Source organism: Cuculus canorus, chromosome 2 (assembly GCF_017976375.1).
Source record: "Cuculus canorus isolate bCucCan1 chromosome 2, bCucCan1.pri, whole genome shotgun sequence".
NCBI lineage: Eukaryota > Metazoa > Chordata > Aves > Cuculiformes > Cuculidae > Cuculus > Cuculus canorus.
This window is the reverse complement of record NC_071402.1, coordinates 150,365,966-150,384,099: the sequence shown is the minus strand read 5'-3', so window position 1 is coordinate 150,384,099 and position 18,134 is coordinate 150,365,966. Positions and strand designations below refer to the sequence as shown.

Below are 18,134 nucleotides of genomic sequence, written 5' to 3'. Positions count from 1 at the left end.
CTCTTATATCACCATAATCATCTTTCTATACATCAGACAGATGAGTTTTCTCACACTGTTTGCATTTTTTTCTTCTTTAATGGCATGGGTTTAGGCTATGCCATTGATTATATAGCCAGAATGTGCTATTTTTTCCAGAAAAAGTCAGCTTGGACAGCAATTCCTGCATAGCTGAAACAAAATAAAGAACAGTCTAGAGGATATGAACTAAGCATGGGACTATGTTTTGCACCACTTAGAAAAAAAAAGGCAGTTCATAGCATCACATTTACTTGCATACAATTTTCAGTCTCAAGGAATATTGGTATGTCTCTAGATTGTTGCTGTTTGTCTTTTTTTAAGCCAAAATAACTTTCTATGTAGTATACGTACTGACATCTAAAGGAGCATCTCAAACTCCACACAACAAGATTAAATCCCAGCGGCTATGGGGAGGGCAGAGATTATCCCAGATTGCTGTTCTAGGAGCAAGAACTAACATTTCCACCTGTGTGCAGACAGGGACCGAAAACTATGGCCCCCCGTGTGCTGCTGGAGACCTTTGTATATGGCTCCTCCTTAGCCTTCCTTGTGAGGATGGGAGAGATTTGTATGTGGTTAGAAAGTATTTCTCCGCTTGAAGATGCAGGTTCATATAATGAGAGGCGCGGCTCCATAAAAGCTTAACAGCTGATGTGCAAACACCAGCTCATAAAAAAAACAGGTAGGAAGAAAACCATTTATGTCTCCTTTTCTTTTCCAATCTAAACCTGCAGTTGTGAAAACAGCTGATTTCCGACCAAACGACTTCTGTTTGTTTATTGTCTTCAACAAAATGTCTTCTGCCTGTGCCAGCAACTTCTTAATAGTAAACAGGATGCAAACTGCATGACACACAGGAGCATATTTTGTTTAGTAAAAGCTTAATGTCATTGTCATGGTTTCTAAAAAGGCAGCTTGCAATGGCACTGAAATTTGTGCTTACTGCTGCTTAATTAACAAATGTCCATTTCCCATTTCTATCTAATGTGCCGACTTTCAGACTAAAAGAAGGGAAATATTTATTCATGTACTACTTATATGCAAATTAACTGTATGAAGAAAAATCCTTAGCCCTAGGAATTATCAACTATCACTTCCTTTAGTCTATGGTGAAGTAATGTAGTCATCCTCCTCATAACTGAGGAGAAATCATCAGGTATTATTTGAGCAAGCTGGTCTGCATTTGTAGGTTACTTGTTTAAATAAAGCAGGGAGGAACAACTGCATTAACTTCAGAAGCCACTGCATCCTGGAGAAAGTATGGCATTTCCATAGCTGAGAGCTTTACTTAGTGTATGTTGGTCAAGAGATGCCTGGGGGTAGAAAAAGGATTTTTCTTGTTTGTGGTACAATGATTCTCTCTACAGATTTTTGAGGCGTGATAACATTTTGAAGATGCAATGGTCTTCTAAAATATGCTGCTAGCCTCTATTCCAGTCATATCTCATTTTCAATTACCATGCCCGCAAAATACTTGCCATCATTTGTTGAGGGTAATATTTCATGAATTAAAACAATTTAGCCCTATGTCCCGATTCCTTCAGTAAAACACACTTTGGGGGACTAGTATAAATCTCTTCAAATAATTTGAAATAAAACTCAGCAAGGAGGAGTGACTTCTAATTAGCAATGCATTAGATCTAGGGACATGAAATAGGCACTGACCAGCAGATTATCTTTTTAGCGAACATGGATTTATAATTTGTGCTGCAATGTTAAACATGCTCATCGGCCCTTTGCCAATGAGCACTCCACACCCTCCAGTGAAATAGGGATCCTTCTCTGCCCAGACTTCTTTCAGAAGTTTTCATTTCTTCAGTCATTTCTGTCTCAAATATTTGTGTAGGTGAGCACTAAGTGGAGGAGCAGAAAGGTTACACATTGGGCTATCAAGGCAAAAGCAGTGACCCCATTTAAAACAGCAACTGACCTACTAAAGGAAAAGGAAATCTTAGCATTAGGCTATTTCAAATATTTTTAACAAAATCACTAAGTGAAACTGTGGCATCTAAAATTAAATTTACCATAACAAAGCTGAAGTTGAATAAAAAGAATTTGAGACCCTGAATAGGACAAATATTTCTTAACTGCATAGCAGCATTACATTATGTTTTGTGGAACATATTGGCTCATTTCTATCCTTCATTAGTCACAGATTTTTTCCGGAGTTCAAAAATTTAGTGCAAATGTTTAAAAAAAGAAAAAAATATTACCACATTTAGGAATCAAATTTTTAGAACACATTCACCAAACAGAAGTAATCAATCAAAATTATAGGTACAAATTCAAGAGAGAACTTTTCCAATAGCTACTGTCATTGAAAGAAGAGTTTGTTCCATTAAATTATCCAGCATAAGCCATCAGAAAAATTCCATTAAAATTAAAGGCAGGCTGTCAGTAAAGAGAAGTAGGAACTCTGAATTACTGAAGTCTAGTAAATCTTTACATCTCAAACTTGGAAGTTAAACAGTGAAGGGAAATGAAACAACATCCTAGAAAGAGAGATGACATCAGGAAACTAATAGGAAACTACCTTAATTTGGAGGGGTTTGGAGTTTTCCATGTCACAGCAAACAGAAGAAAAAAATTACACTTATTACTAAAAGCTAGAAAATTCAAGTTTTAAAATAAAACATATGCCACCACCTCACCCACCTCCTGAAGGCCACTCCACCTCCAAAGGAAACAAATAGTTTTAATTTTCAAAAACTGTAGTCCATTTAAACTACACCCTCAGCAACCAGGTATTGTAGGTTGTCTTCTGTAAGTGCCCAGTATACTAGGAAACTGTTGGCAATCATAACAACAAAATGTGCATCCAACTAACTGTCAATATACCCTAGTACTCTTTTTATCCAGTTTTCACAGGAACAGAGATACAGCAGCATGCTGTAGAGTCAAAAGAGAGGACTACAAGACAAATTCAAAAATACAAAGGAAGGCCTCATTAGTTTTCAACTGTCTTCAATTTTTTTCCTCCCCACCAGCATATTATATAGTTTCTGGTTGGATAATACGCCTCTTTCTTATCTATTATGGAGCTCACCATAGAGAACCAATCAATTCCAGCTCAATAACAGATAGAGAAAACTAACAAAAGATATTCTTGCCATTGAAAAACTGCATACTGTGCCACTGTTCACACTCACACCTGTCCCATTCCTTCCAGGAAGAAACTACGATGGTAGAGTCCAATCTCTCAAAAAGTCAGTGAGATAATACAGCTACAAGACTAAAAACAATCTTAAAAGGGCTAAGATTAAATGGAATAAATCAGGTACACATTTAACCTTATCATATTATTGCAAATTCAATATTAGCACAAGTTCTCGATGCATTGCAATAAAAACCAAACATTTTCCTTTTGATAGACATCTTCCTGTACAGAATTAGAGCCCAAACATTAAATGCTGTACTCCCTTAGTCTCCCTTAAAATCCGCTGCTATTACCAGCCTTCTTAAATCATGCTGACCCTACCTTAAAGCTGACAATGGAATGTGCTGACTCAGCAGCAAAAGCAAACAAATATTTCTCAACTTATGCAGAGCAGCAGCCAAAGTTATTTAAGTAAAGGACTAAATTGCAATAAATGGATTGGAATCATAAAATATATTTATTGTTCTGTCTACCTCTAGAAGAACTTCTGTTGCTGTTGCCATGGAGGCTGTAGGGCAGGGAAGAAATCTCTCTTAAAATTAAAGAATTCAAATACCTTACAAGAGAGAATGACTTTTCATTAACAGGTCTTTACCTTTTAATCAACAGTACTGCAATTAGTTCACTTTCAGACTGTTCTTATTTATTAAATGAGGACATAGAACAAAAACAGCCTGTCACTGTTCTTTATTACAGAACATTTATTCTAAGCACTAGAATAAAGAGAAGGTATATATTTTCTAGCTCGCTTCAGATAAGTGTTCCAGCCCAAAATAATGACATCCAGTACTAGTTACACAACTTGGGATAAAACCTCTGCCTTCTTTATTTAAAATTTGGATCTCTTTAGTTCAGCTGTTTAGAGCAATTACAGTCATTGAAAGTTATCCTTATATATATTATATGTTTTTCACATGCATATGAAGCTGCATCTAATATTTAAAATATTACAGATTAAATTCCCTCATCCTTATCTTCTATATGATATTATGGATGTTATTTATTACAGGATATATTTTCACATACAAGCTATCTTCAGACAAAAAAGTCGCTAACTCTTGCAAGAACTGTCATCAGAGCTTTGCTCCGCTGAGGCATGTAAGCTTTCAGTCATAAGATTTTGCTATTCAGTTCTCTGATATTCTGTAAGACTTAGCCAGCACCACAACATTCCCCCTGCAAACCATAAATATTATTTTCTATAATGTTTACTGTCTAAAGGCAGATTGAGAGTCAAATACCTATTAGATCTTGTCAAATAAAATGAAGTCAGCAGCAAAAAAGGTGTTCACTAAATGATTATTGTAATGCAAGAGCAGTCAACCAATACACAGTCTGGCCAGCAAACAGGGAGATGGATTTTTGTCATAAATTTTGAAAGAAGAAAAAAAAAAATTAATAGAAGAATAAAAAGTATGGCAATTCAAGCACAGAGAAACTTGTAACTGTAAAGAAACTGTAAAGAAACATCCAAAAGGATTTTATTCAGGAAATATTTAGGAAATTTACAGCTTCGCCTCCCACACAACCAAGAAAATGCAAAGAGTGAATAGTCAAGAGTCATTCATTAATGGCCCTGTAAAATTGGTATGACCTCATATCAACAGACGAGGAGAAGGCTGAGGTACTCAACAGCATTTTTGCCTCAGACTTCAGTGACAGACACTCTCCTCACCACTCCTGAGTCAATAGACAACACAATGGAGATCAGAGGGGTAAGCCTCCTCCCACTGTAGAGGGGGATCAGGTTTGCGAACACCTGAGGAACTTGAACATATATAAGGGGACTTGATGAGATGCATCCCAGAGCCCCGAGGGAACTGGCTGATGTGGTGGCCAAGCCACTCTCCATGATGTTTGAAAAGTCATGGCAGTCAGGGGAAGTCCCTGGCAACTGGAAGAAGGATAACATTGTGACCAGTTTTAAAAAAGGTCGAAAAGATGACCCTTGGAACTTCCGACCTGTCAGCCTCACCTCTGTGCCTGGGAAGGTCATGAAACAGATCCTCCTAGAAGCTATGCTAGAGCAAATGGAGGAAAAAGAGGTGATTCGAGACAGCCAGCATGGCTTCATCAGGGGCAAGTCCTGCCTGACCAGCCTAGTGGCTTTCTGTGATGGGGTGACCACATCAATGGACCCAGGAAAAAGCAATAGATGCAATCTATCTGGATTTCTGTAAAGCCTTTGACACAGTGCCCCACAACATCCTTCTCTCTAAATTGGAGAGAGATGGTTTAGATGGGTGAACTGTTCAGCGGATAAGGAATTGGTTGGATGGTTGCGTTCAGGGAGTACCAATCAACAGCTCAGTGCCCAGATAGAGATCCATAACAAGTGGTGTTCCTCAGGAATCCATACAGGGGTCAGTACTGTTTAATATTTTCATTGATAATATAGATAAGACCAAGTGCACCTTCAGCAAGTTTGCGGATGACACCATGCTGAGTGGTGCAGTCATCATGCCAGAAGGACAGGATGTCATCCAGAGAGACCTGGACAGGCTGGAGAAATAGGCCTATGTGAACATCATAAGGTTCAACAAGGCCAAGTGCAAGGTCCTACACCTGGGCCAGGACAATTCGCAGTTTCAATACAGGATGAAGCAGCCCATCAGAGAAGGACTTGGAGGTGCTGATTGACTAGAAGCTCAACATAAACCAGCAATGTGTGCTCGCCACCCAGAAAGCCAGCTGTATGCTGGGCTGAATCAAAAGAAGCGTGGCCAGGAGGTCAAGGGAGGTGATTCTCCCCCTCTACTCCACTCTTGTGAGACCCCACCTGGAGTCCTGTGTCCAGTTCTAGATCCCCAACATAAGATAGATATGGAATCGTTGGAACTGGTCCAGAGGAGAGCCACAAAGCTGATCAGAGGGCTGGAGCACCTTCCCTCTGAGGAGAGCATGAGATAGTTGGGGTTGTGCAGCCTGGAGAAGAGAAGGCTCTGGGGAAACCTTGTAGCAGCCTTCCAGTACCTGAAGATGGGCCTACAAGAAAGTTGGGGAAGGGGCTTTTTACAACGGCTTGTAGTTATAGAACTAGGGGGAACAGCTTTAAGTTGGAAGAGGGAAGATTTAGACTAGGCATTAGGAAGAAATTCTTCACGACGAGAGTGGTGAGGCACTGAAATAGGCTGCTCAGGCCAGTTGTGGATGTCCTCTCCCTGGAAGTGCTGAAGGCCAGCAGGTTGGATGGGGCCTTGGGCAGCCTGGTCTAGTGGGAGGTATCCCTGACCATGGCAGGGGGTTAGAACTGGGTGATCTTTAAGGCCTCTTCCAACCAAAACCACTCTGCAATTCTATGATTCTATGATTACTGACAGTTTTGAAAAGAAAGATACAATTGGCATGATTATTTTAAAAAAGCATGACTGTGTGAGAAAATGGTCATGTGGTCAAAGTTTTCTAGTCTATCCCATTTTAGGCACTCCCATCAGTGCCTCCATTAATTACAGAAGTACCTTGATAATTAATGATATAATTAATCTGATTGGCCCAGTTAAGCCAACATGGCATTGAAGCATTGTTCACTTATTGATATACAGGGTGACAAAGGCAAATATCAGTCTCACTTCTAACGGGGATTATGTGAAGCTGAAATTAAGCAAGGAGATCCAAAGTCATGCACTTCATTTTTGGAAATACACATTCATAAGCAAACAACATGCTATGTAGAAGGCATACGTTTTAACACCATAAAAAATACATTCATATATCATTCTGATCTGGAATTGACCAGTGATCACAATACTGTAGCTGTCACTGCCAACTCACCAGTTTCACCTGGCCTTTGTTTTGATAATTTTTATTGTTTTTTTTTTTTTTTTTCATAAATATGTTTATGCAGGTTTTTCAGTCCTTGGGGGGTTGTTTGGGTTTGTTCATTTGGGGTTTTTTAGTAGGGGTTGAACAATTTCAAGGAAGAATCCCACCTTCTTTTCTGTTTTCAAAAAGCCACAATCAAAACATCTTAATCAGGAAGTGAACCATAACACTTCTGAATGCCCCTTCACACAAGGAAGCTAGAAAGCCTGATGCATTTTCAGCAGAGGTAGACTGCTGCAGTGCCACTCTAAACTAGGACTCATTTGCTTTCCACCTCGTTGCCAGAACATTATCTTTTGGTGCTGTCTTCTCTACAGACCATGCTGTCCTTTTCAAGCCTTTCCCAAGTCATCAGGCACAAATTTTACTGACACTCCCTAATGCCTTTTCTTTAAATAAGCCGTACTTTTCCATAGCCTCCCAAATGTTTTTTTTTTTTAGTGTAATAACATAATGAAATAAGGACCATCTCTGAACATTTCCAACAGATGCATCAACAGCTTCTTTGTAGCTTAACCAAAAAAAGTTAATGAAGGGGTCCACCACACAGTAAGATGATACATGATACAGACAGTATCTCAAGCACCCAAATATATTTTCATGAAAATACTGATGTAACATGCATTTTCTAACTTACCCTAAATTGTATGTATCCTTTCTAGTACAAGAGCAAAAAGCAGCAGACAGATAGGATTTGTCTGGTTTTTTGTAATAAAACCCACGCATATATTATAAGAGTGAAGACTTCATATCAACTCAAGTATTCAGTGGAGAAATGCCAAATAGTTTCTTCAAAAAAACCAGCAACGAATTCCAGATCTTCAATCCTGCTTAAAATCAGATCATTTTATTACATTATGGAGACTTACACATGCTATCATTGCAAATACATAATGGAGTTGACAGAGAAGGAGATACTAGATGAATTGTATTCTTAAGAGATCTAGCCCCTGTGCTTCCCCAAACCATGAGTGAGGAGGTGGAGTCCTGTAGTCAAACAAGTTGAATTAAACACCAAAAATCCCAACAAAATCACTCAAACATACACTGATTAAACAATTTTACTTGCAATGCTTGCCCTGGTTCTAGGAAACACAACGCTGATATTCGAAGCAAGAAAATACACTACCACAAGTCACAATACGAAGACAGACATTACATTTCCATTTGACAACACAGCAGCATTCTTGCCTGAGCTGGAAGAAAAAGGAGGCCTGTCAACATGAAATAACACTCTGCAACACTCAGCAGCTCCAAGACTTATTTACTAGCAGAGGACACAGGAATATAAAGAATTACCTACAGCTCGTGGTAGATTTACGGTTGTACATACTTGCCTCTTCCTTGCTGCTGGACGGCAGGCTGTCAGTGAAGTCTGAATGATGGTTTTGTGCCCCGCAGGAGCTACAACTAGAGATTCTCCACACAAAAAAAGCACAATAAACCTTCTAGTGACAGCTAGGATGGTGGATAACCACAGTTGTGTTAACCCACTAAGTAACTTTTCCTAAGGAGAAGATTCCAACTTCACCTTTGATCACCACTCCAGTTTTAATGTCACACATGCTTGACAATTCTACCACACTGTCACACATGTAGCCATTTCAGCATCACACTAGGAGAAAAAGAAGACACAAATAGACAGTTTGGAAGATAGATGGACCTTTTCATCAAAGAGAAAAAAACCCACCATTCCACTCCAAGGTAAAGCAGATGAAGTCATCACTGCCCTGGCATTTTTAACCTTGTGGTAAAACCAGAAGGTTATTTTTTCAGTGTTTTTACCTCACATATAATAGTTCAAAACCATTCAGCATCAATGATGAAAGTGTTCTCGATGAATGCTGGCTACGCATACTTAGTAGTATAGCAGACATCCCTCATTTAGAACCTGAGATAGTACAATTTATTTGAAAAAAAGCGTGGTAGCTGGGTGGAGTAGAGCTGAGATATCCCAAAACTTCTACAGTCACCATTTCCTACTCGCCTTCACTGTCTGAGACTCTATCCCAAACAAGCTCTGTATCATCAATTTGCCCCATTACATGACTTTGTCACATAAATTAATGTCACTTTATATCAGTGCAGGGGGGAAAAGTGAGCAAATTTTAATCTTGGTGTTTATTTGCCCAGATGCAAACACAGAATTAATTCAAAAGGTATGTAAGAAGTCTTCTTAACTAGAGCATCTATCCTCACAGCCACAGCTAATCAAGAATATTTAGGTGGTAACTCACCCTTGATTTCAGTTGAACAAACTGTGCAAATACTTCTGAAGATTTGGGGGTTTGGAATACCATAAGGTGTTAGATTTAAAAATTTTCTTCTTTTTGAGTATCATACTAGATTCTGACATACTTATTCAAAGCATATGTTTTAAAAATCAAGTCTGGAAAAAAAAAGATCTCCTTGAACCAGTATGGAAGAACCAGTAAGTCTTTGTATTTAAATAATTGGTTGGGTTTTTTACTTCACATATACATATATCCTCATTTATCTCAGAATTCAAGTTAGACATTGCAACATCAGGTTTACCTCATGGTATTAGGACTTCAGTTACTTGTGAAGAATTCCCACATCCTTGAAAAACACAGAAATTCTCTGTACACACAGTAAAGCAACAGCATAGTGAGGTTCCATTTGGTATTACTCCTCAGAAGTCTGAATTTAGTTATAACAAGCACTGATTCTTACTGAAAATCTTTGGAAAGCTCAGGCACAATTTTTAGTGTCTTCTGACAAATTTTAATAGGTTTTATAAGAGCTGTGCCTTGCAAACACAGATGTAGCTGCAGACTTCTGTTAGCTAAACAATGCTGAAGTGCATTGCCTTCTGTAGTTCCATTCTTCTAGGCAATTATCTGGAAAACCTCAAAGCATTACACATTAAGATCAAGAAACCATTTCAGGGATCTTGACTCCTCTCCCTTATCATCTGTAGTACACGTTTACCATCTATGGCTCATCACCAGCACATGCTTATACTTCAAATGTTCAAGGAACTCTGTAGCTATGGAAGAAAGTACATTAATATTCTGAACTATTTGGAGACATTCAAACTTGGAAAGGCTCATGACTTTGTACCGCAATGCTTGGATGCCTTTGACACACTGTGCTAACCTAAGTCCCTCCTAACAAGTGCAGCTTGCATACATAAAGTAATATTGATTCAGCTGTGCAGAGCTGTTTGTACAGCTTTTCAGAGGCACAGCAGCTTCAAACACTACCGCAGACATTAGACCATGTCTTCCTAGGAGAGGTTTAGTGGCTGTCAGTGAGGCTTGACTTAATAATGCATATTGCACCAACGACTGTATTTAATTAACTTTCTTGGTTGGCCTCACAGAGTTGTTTTCTACAGTCTGATCATTTCTTCATGAACCTTGTTACAATTTCATGTGCGAAGGACGGCTTGCAGACACAACATCTTTCATAAATAAAACTGCCCTGATTTATAAAGACTCTGTTGATGAGGAGAAAAGATATCATAGCATCCACACTTGGATAAAACACAGCACGAAGCTTCTTTCTGAAGCAAAGTATCTGCAGATTAAACCTAAAGGAGAGAATACCATCCTCCTAAGTGAGCAAACAGTTTAATAAAGGCACGGATAAGGACAATAAGGGATTGTTATTTTTAAATGAATGCTTTTGTCTATACCACATGGTGTCTTTCGCAGTGGCATTGCCAGAATTCAATAGCGTGATTTCATAAGAAAAGATAAGAACGATTCTTTGCTTTGCTGCTTTCAGGAGCCAGTTTGTTTAAACCTTCCAACAAAGAAGCTGTGTGAGCTGATGTTTTACATGAACGGCTTTACTTATCACTTAAAATGCAAAACAGAACATGACATATTCCCACTTACCCAACTATACTAGGTTTAACCTATAAATACAAGGAGTGTTCAAGGATGGGTGAAGGATGACTGTCTCAGAGACTGTCTAAAAATTCCTTCTTGATGTTGCTTTTTTCCCCCCCACCCTTTCCTTACAAACACATTCCAGGCATAACAGTTAAGAAAATAAAAATACACACAGAGGAAAACTCATTTGCTTAAACTTCTAACGCAGATGGCAAAACGTATGTGAATGTGTTAACACCATATCCCTCTTTGCCCACAGCTGCACCGCTACACATGCCCTCACTGCAAATCCTATTCCTTGTATTATTCTTTCTCCTTCTATATATCTTTTTTTAATTACAACATTATTTGCTTCCTTTGTCATCTGTAGCAGCTTATAAGCCGTTACTGGGGAGTAGGTATTTCCAAGCTTATAAAATGCCTTATTACCTTCTATTACTGTCTCCAGCTCATAGGTATATCCACCTTTCATGTCAAGTTTTTCAGCTGCATGTTTTCAAGCTTCAGGCATTTTAGATGTGTGAAAATATCACTTCCTCCAACTGTAAAATAGTGGTAATGGTGTACTAGAAATTAAATAAATGACAGCTAAGCCACTTTATCCCACAACGTCCTAGCTTTGCAAAGGAAGAGTCTGGGAAAACTAATTCTGTCTTTTTTGCCCGACTTACCCTTATGCCATTAAGATAAACATGAAACAGTGTGTTCCGTTTTAACCACTTGATGAGTCAGTGCAGCTTAGGAAACTGATAAAAGGTTTATGGAAATAAATTAATATTGCATGAATACTGCTGGAGCTATTAAACAAACATAAGCGAGAACCCATCACTGAAGCCAAAAGAGACCTTTATATGACAAGGGAAAGCAGTGGAAAAGTCAACAATATTATTACAGCAGGATCTTTGCCCTGCAAAAATGACATATGACCTAAACAGATGTAAGAGCTGCAACTGATACTTATGCTATTTATATCAGATCTTACAACTGGATTACTTTGCTTTTAACAATTAAAATAAAATTCTTTTAACATCCCTTTTTTATTTATACAAATGAACATTCATCAAAATCTTTTAGGCACTTAATCGCTTCTTCAAAATAAAGGAGAAGGAAGGGGTAGAATTTTTTTAAAAGCTATGAAATAGCTCATCCATTGGCACTTAGGTTATCCTTTTACTAGTCCAACGCATGTGAAGTAAGTGAAATCTCCAGCTGATGACACGATGTGACATAGCAAGTACTGTGACTTATACCTTCAATAGGCAAACCCAGCTTCATTTTTGAAAATGCAGTCAGCTCTGTTACCTTTGCTGGAGGCCGAGAGAAAGATCAAAATTATGAGCCTTCCTGCAGAAGTCAGGCTCAGATCTGCAGATCACAGATGCTTCAAAGATGCTACCCAAAAGTAACTGCTGTTTCTTACCCACATTCACACTGTAGTTCAGAAATATGCACTTGTGTGACAACAAAGGAGGATAAACTTTCCATGACCTTGTAATACAAAAAGTAATCTTTGCTCCTGAGCACTGTGACCTCCACAGAATTCAGTTCCTGAGCTTTCAATCTAGCAAAGCACTCACATTTAAGTATTTCAGGATTTCTGAAGAACTTCACGGATGCAATTGAACCAGAAGGAGTTTGGATAGGAAAAATGGGAAGGATTGCTCTGAAGCAAGTGGCTCTGCTCTTTTTTGGTACCTTTAATAAGTAAATTCTTACAGTATTTTAGTACTTCAAAATATAGCCTTCAAAAGATTCTGTAATTTTCTCAAGAATGGTGTACTTCTACTTGCACCTTAAGGATAACATTAAAACGCACTCCAGGAAACTTTTGCCCAATCAGGGGAAGAAAAAAATAAATACCTTGCAGTGACCTTAATTAAAAAGGAGTTTCTGTCAATGTGTTTAAGAACAACCACTAGGAAATATCATTGATCAATTGGCTTATTCATTGTTGACTTTTCTTTAGTGTTACAGTTCTGCAAAAATAAGACTTTTTTTTTTTTATTCCCTCTCCTGCATGCATTTGCCTGGCATTCAACAATACTGGAAATGTTAACCCATCTTCAGGATTTATTAAATTATATTAATAATATTAAATTTTATTAAATTACAAATAAAGTCTATTAATAAACAGTTTATTTATTAAAAGACCCATATTATTGTCTCCCATATTTGATGAAAACAAAACTACTGCTTTATGCCATACATACAAATGGAAATTTCATATATAATACTTAAATTTAAAATCAAAATCCCTACTTAAGGAGCCATAGATTTTGAAATACCAATTGCTTCAAAAGGCTTCCCCTTAAACACGGTCCATCCTTCATGAGGACTTAAATTATTTCATATAGCACATCAACAATCTTTGACTATTGTCAGAAAAAGTCTTCTCTACTGCTCCATTAGAGTTGTTCATGCATGTGTGTTGTTGGGGTTGTTTTTTATCTACTGAAAAGAAATTGTGAAGGAGAGCAGGAGAAAACGACCTCTGCATTGTTCAAGTAAAATCACCAAAAAAGGAAGCAGCATAATCAAGAACAGAAGACCTTTCCTTTTAGACCTTCTTTCTTATTATAATAAAAACCCTTTGAGGGAACCGATAATTTCTCAGCATGACCCTCTATAAAAATAAACAACCTGAAAATAACTAAACAGCTATTTGTACCCTGTATCAAGACAAATTAAATGGTAGTATATTTCAGTGTGTTTAATATGCTTATAATCTATTTCTCATAATTACAGATGTTGTTCAAGTTTGAGAGAACAATTATGTAGTTCTTAAATCTATTGAATTTCCCCTAACTGCTGACCAGAATATCTATACCTGATTCCTTTTTTATTTTCTTTCCTCTCCTTCTCATTCCTATATGGATTTGGCTTATTGAATCAACCACATTGCAATCACACAGCAGAGGACAGAGCAGTCAACAAGCCAAACATTGAAGACTTACCATTTACACAGATTTCAAAAGATTTGCAAAGATCATCCTCAAACAGGCAGCCTAAAAACACAATAGAAAGGTAAAAATTAATACAGGTTTCAAATTGTGGATAATCAGTGCAGAATGAAGACTTCTCTGGCTATTAACTTCTCAGCAAGTCAGACATTTGGTTGGCCTTAGGAGTCTAAATTGGGCCGGACAGAAAAGTCAAGAACATGGAAACAGGTCTGGTTAGACAGCACATCTTACTAACTGGTTATAGCCATAGTAACCTTCGATGGTTTTTCCCCCTCATTCCCCTACTGAGGATTCATTTTTCTCAGCGCATGTCTCTCCCATTCATTAATTTGAGGAGCTTTGTATTGTCTCAATTTTGACTACCTCATTGTACCACAGCACAGCAATTCCGCAATGCACTAATATATATGCCAAGAAAGCAGGAGTTCCCTACTATGATGAGATAAGCCTACGAATCAGGTATAAATTGCACAAATTAGGTTTGGATTTAGTAACAGTAGCCATAGACCATGTCTAGCTCCATGTCAGGAGCCCTAACACTTAGGAGAAGGGGCTAAAATCTAAGCCATCCATTTCAACACTGTGATACCTCCACAGAAAGCTGACAGATCCATACAAGTCTGCAAAAAATATGCTAGTTACTATGCCCTTTATCTTTAAATAAAATGAGATCCTGCCGTTATTTGTGAGGGCAGGAGAGAAGTGGGCAGGATAGCCTTCTGCTCTGGTTACTCCACATTAGGGGATGGAGACAGCGACAAGTACAGAAGCAGCATGAAATACCGTGCTTTATTAAGAGCGTGCACTCTTTTAACACAAACAGTAGTTAGTTAATTGTGTTTTCTGAGAAAGATAAAGAGCTAGAACTGGATAAACTTCAAGGAAATAGACTCTTCTGAATACAGAAACTGTCACACTGACAATCAAGTGTCTCTAAGAAATACCTTAATTTTATAAATGCACACAGAGAGTTATAGAAATTAAGCAGTCTTGGGTAGTTTTACACCATGCATCAAAAAACAGCCAAGAGCTTCACCACATTTAAACAGAGGAGCGAAGTCTCTCCCCAGCCATGCCAATATCTGCAGAACCACAGAGTACAAGAATCTCTGCTCAAGACAAAGCCAAAAGGAGCCTATTCTTATTAATAAAAATAAATAAATAAATAAAACAAAAACTCCACAACCTGAAAGGCTCGACAGTCCCCTCTGCCTATGAATTACCCAAGTCCTAACCCTGCTAAAAGAAAAGTTCTGGGGGACAGAGTGACTGACAGAGTGACTTATGTATGCCTGCACAGCGTTTCAGCAGGTAACTCTATTAGCACATCATTAAGCCTGAACTAATACACTGTGTCTCTCAGCAGGATTTATTAGCACAGCGCTAGGTCTGAGCTGTGCAAGCACATCTATATGAATTGAAGTCATCTGGAGCACTGGCAGAGCCCTTTATAGCTACCCTACATGTGACTGCAATGACCACATATACAAAACATTAAGCAGATAATGTAAGACTACAATATGCCAATAACATTGCTCTCTTGTCATTTTAACTATGCACCAATAAACTGTGGATATACACTTGGTGGCTTTTGAAAGGTAGAGGAAGTTTCAGACCAGGAAAGGCTTCTTCAAACAGAGACAACACATCTATTCATGGCATATTTGAGATGCATATAATTTTGCTCCAGCCAAGTCTACTGTAACATTCATTTGACCTGAAACGGCGTCTGAAAAATCACTGAAGATATCTCACTTAAGCCTCGCTACTGATCCAGCAAAGCTGAAGGATGCCTTAACTATGCATTGACTCATAAAGAACGTCAGGCTAGAATGAGGACAGGCAGTGACCAAAACGTATCAGCACCGGGTATACAGCACAAGAAGAGCTCTACTTAAAAGTACCACTCAACAAGCAATGTTTGCAGACAGAAAAAAAAAAAAAAGGTAAGAAACTTCAAGTGCTAATGCAAGATAGGCAAAGAAGTTTCTATGGTTAGAAGACATCCCTGGTTAAATCTCTCTGCCTTGTTTTCCTGAGAGATCACAAAAGGGTTAAAACCACAAGCATATAATATTCATGTTCAACAGAGGGCTGCAGAAGGTGTCCTGTGACAAAGGGAAGATACGTAGTTTTGCGGTTCATCCTCCATCCTCCAGTGGCTCTGCTGCTGATCCAAAAGGTGTTAGATGAGAAGGTCCAACCAGGAATGTTTGCAGTGGAGTCACACACTGAAACAGCAGCTGGTTCACCCAGACCCTGCTGATTTCAAAACACTTGGGAGCTGGGACAACAAGCTACCTGCTACCCATGGCCACCTGCAAGAGACAGGTCATCCTGTACTATGCCAATACTCTCAGAAACAGAAAAATCCAGATACAAGATGAATAAAATTACTGTGTTCAGTTACAAATAAACAGCCAGGCTACCTCAGTACAGAAGTCTGACTGAAACGCACTCTGATTGTGCTTGGTATGTTTTGCTTTATTACCTAATATATCTTCCCTGAAAAACATAAGAGAAAACTGATTTTATCATGTTTTAGTTTCTCTTTTAATAAGAGTTGGTTATTTGATGCTCACTGCAGCAAGACATCTGATGCAATTAGCCTTGGAAACTCATGTTTTGGAGAGAAAATTAATAAACTCAATGCATGGCAAACTATATCCATCTACGACTACTTTAAAATACACAAGGAACTCCAAAATTCCTTGGAAAATATTTTGTTTCAAGTTATTTATTGCTAGAGTTGATTGCTATGCATATTTCACCCAACCAGTCAATATGCTAATGTAACTACTAATTTATCTTTTGCTGTTCTTTGCTGTGACATTAAGAAGCAACATATTTCATTGTAAATATCATCTACCTACTAATAGTAATGGTGGTAATAAGTCACCACTGAAGAGTGAAGTGGCATCATCTCCAAAAATCACTTAATTCAGTTCATGCCTTATGGGATTAAAATTAATGTTCATTTTCCATCAAACAATTCCGCTACTGGATATCATCTCCCCAAACACAAACTGTTGATTGAATACATTCAAACCCTCCCTGAAGAAACCAAAACACCCTATACCTCCCATGTTTCTTCATACAGCGTCCCAGAAATAAATTCTCCACATAACTAACTAACCAGCTAATAGAGACTAAAACTAAACAGGTGCATATATATTGCTTTGCTCAACCTAAAATTTAAACACAGGTTTCTTACTTAAATGGCATTGGAAGGTCTTACACCTGGATCAAGGCAAACTGCAGTTTTAATACAAGATGAGGGACAACACGATTGAGAGCAGCCCTGCCGAGAAAGACTTGGAGGTGCTGATTGATCAAAAACTAAACATGAGCCAGCAATGCGTGCTCACGGCTCAGAAGGCCAACAGTATCCTGGGCTGCATCAAAAGAAGTGTGGCCAGCTGGTCAAGGAAGGCGATTCTCCCCCTCTTGCAAGACTGCTCTTGTGAGACCACATCTCGAGTGCTGTGTCCAGCTCTGGATCGCCAACATAAGAAAAATGTGGAGCCACAAAGTTGATCAGAGGGCTGGAGCACCTCCCATACAAGGACAGGCTGAGAGAGTGCAGATTGTGGAGCCTGGAGAAGAGTAGGCTCCGAGGTGACTTTATAGCGACCTTCCAGTACCTGAAGAAGGGCCTACAAGAAAGCTGAGCAGGGAATTTTTTACGAGGTCAAGTAGTGATAGGACTAGGGGGAATGGCTCCAAATTGGAGAGGGGGAAGATTTAGACTAGACATTAGGAGGAAATTCTTCACAATGAGGCTGGTGAGGCACTGGAACAGGTTGCCCAAGGAAGTTGTGGATGTCATCTCCTGGAAGTGTTGAAGGCCAGGCTGGATGAGGTCTTGGGCAGCCTGGTCTAGTGGGAGGTGTTCTTGCCCATGGCAGGGGGGTTGGACCTAAATGACCTTTAAGGTCCCTTCCGGCCCAAACCATTCTATGATTCCTTTCTTCACTAACATTTGTATGGTCCTTGCATCTCAGTAATAACAAAGAAGGTTGGAGCAATGACTCAGTTGTTCATAGGCACACCAGCACTCCCAAGAAGTTCAGCTGATCATCCTCTCCCCGTTTAACCAAAGCACACATGTCTATGCTGCACATCTAATAATACAGGGAGAGCAGTTCCCTGCCATATATTGGAGCTATTTAAAATCCAGTTAGCACGGCAGTAAGGATCCATATACTTAGATAAATATGGGGCGGGAGGTGTTATATTCTTGTATGCAAGGGTTCATGGAGTCTTGTTATACATCCACTAACACCTACTTATGTAAGCCATGTGCTT

At 38.7% G+C, this 18,134-nt stretch overlaps 1 protein-coding gene across 1 annotated transcript in view; it reads right to left on the bottom strand.

Annotated features, from left to right (window-relative positions):
* PTPRN2 (protein tyrosine phosphatase receptor type N2) overlaps positions 1 to 18,134 on the bottom strand; it is a 653,541-nt gene that overhangs the window by 574,803 nt on the left and 60,604 nt on the right. The window contains exon 2 of the mRNA XM_054058934.1: positions 13,818 to 13,868. Within this exon, the coding sequence (XP_053914909.1) occupies positions 13,818 to 13,868 (51 nt within the window). The remainder of the gene's footprint in view (positions 1 to 13,817; positions 13,869 to 18,134) is intronic.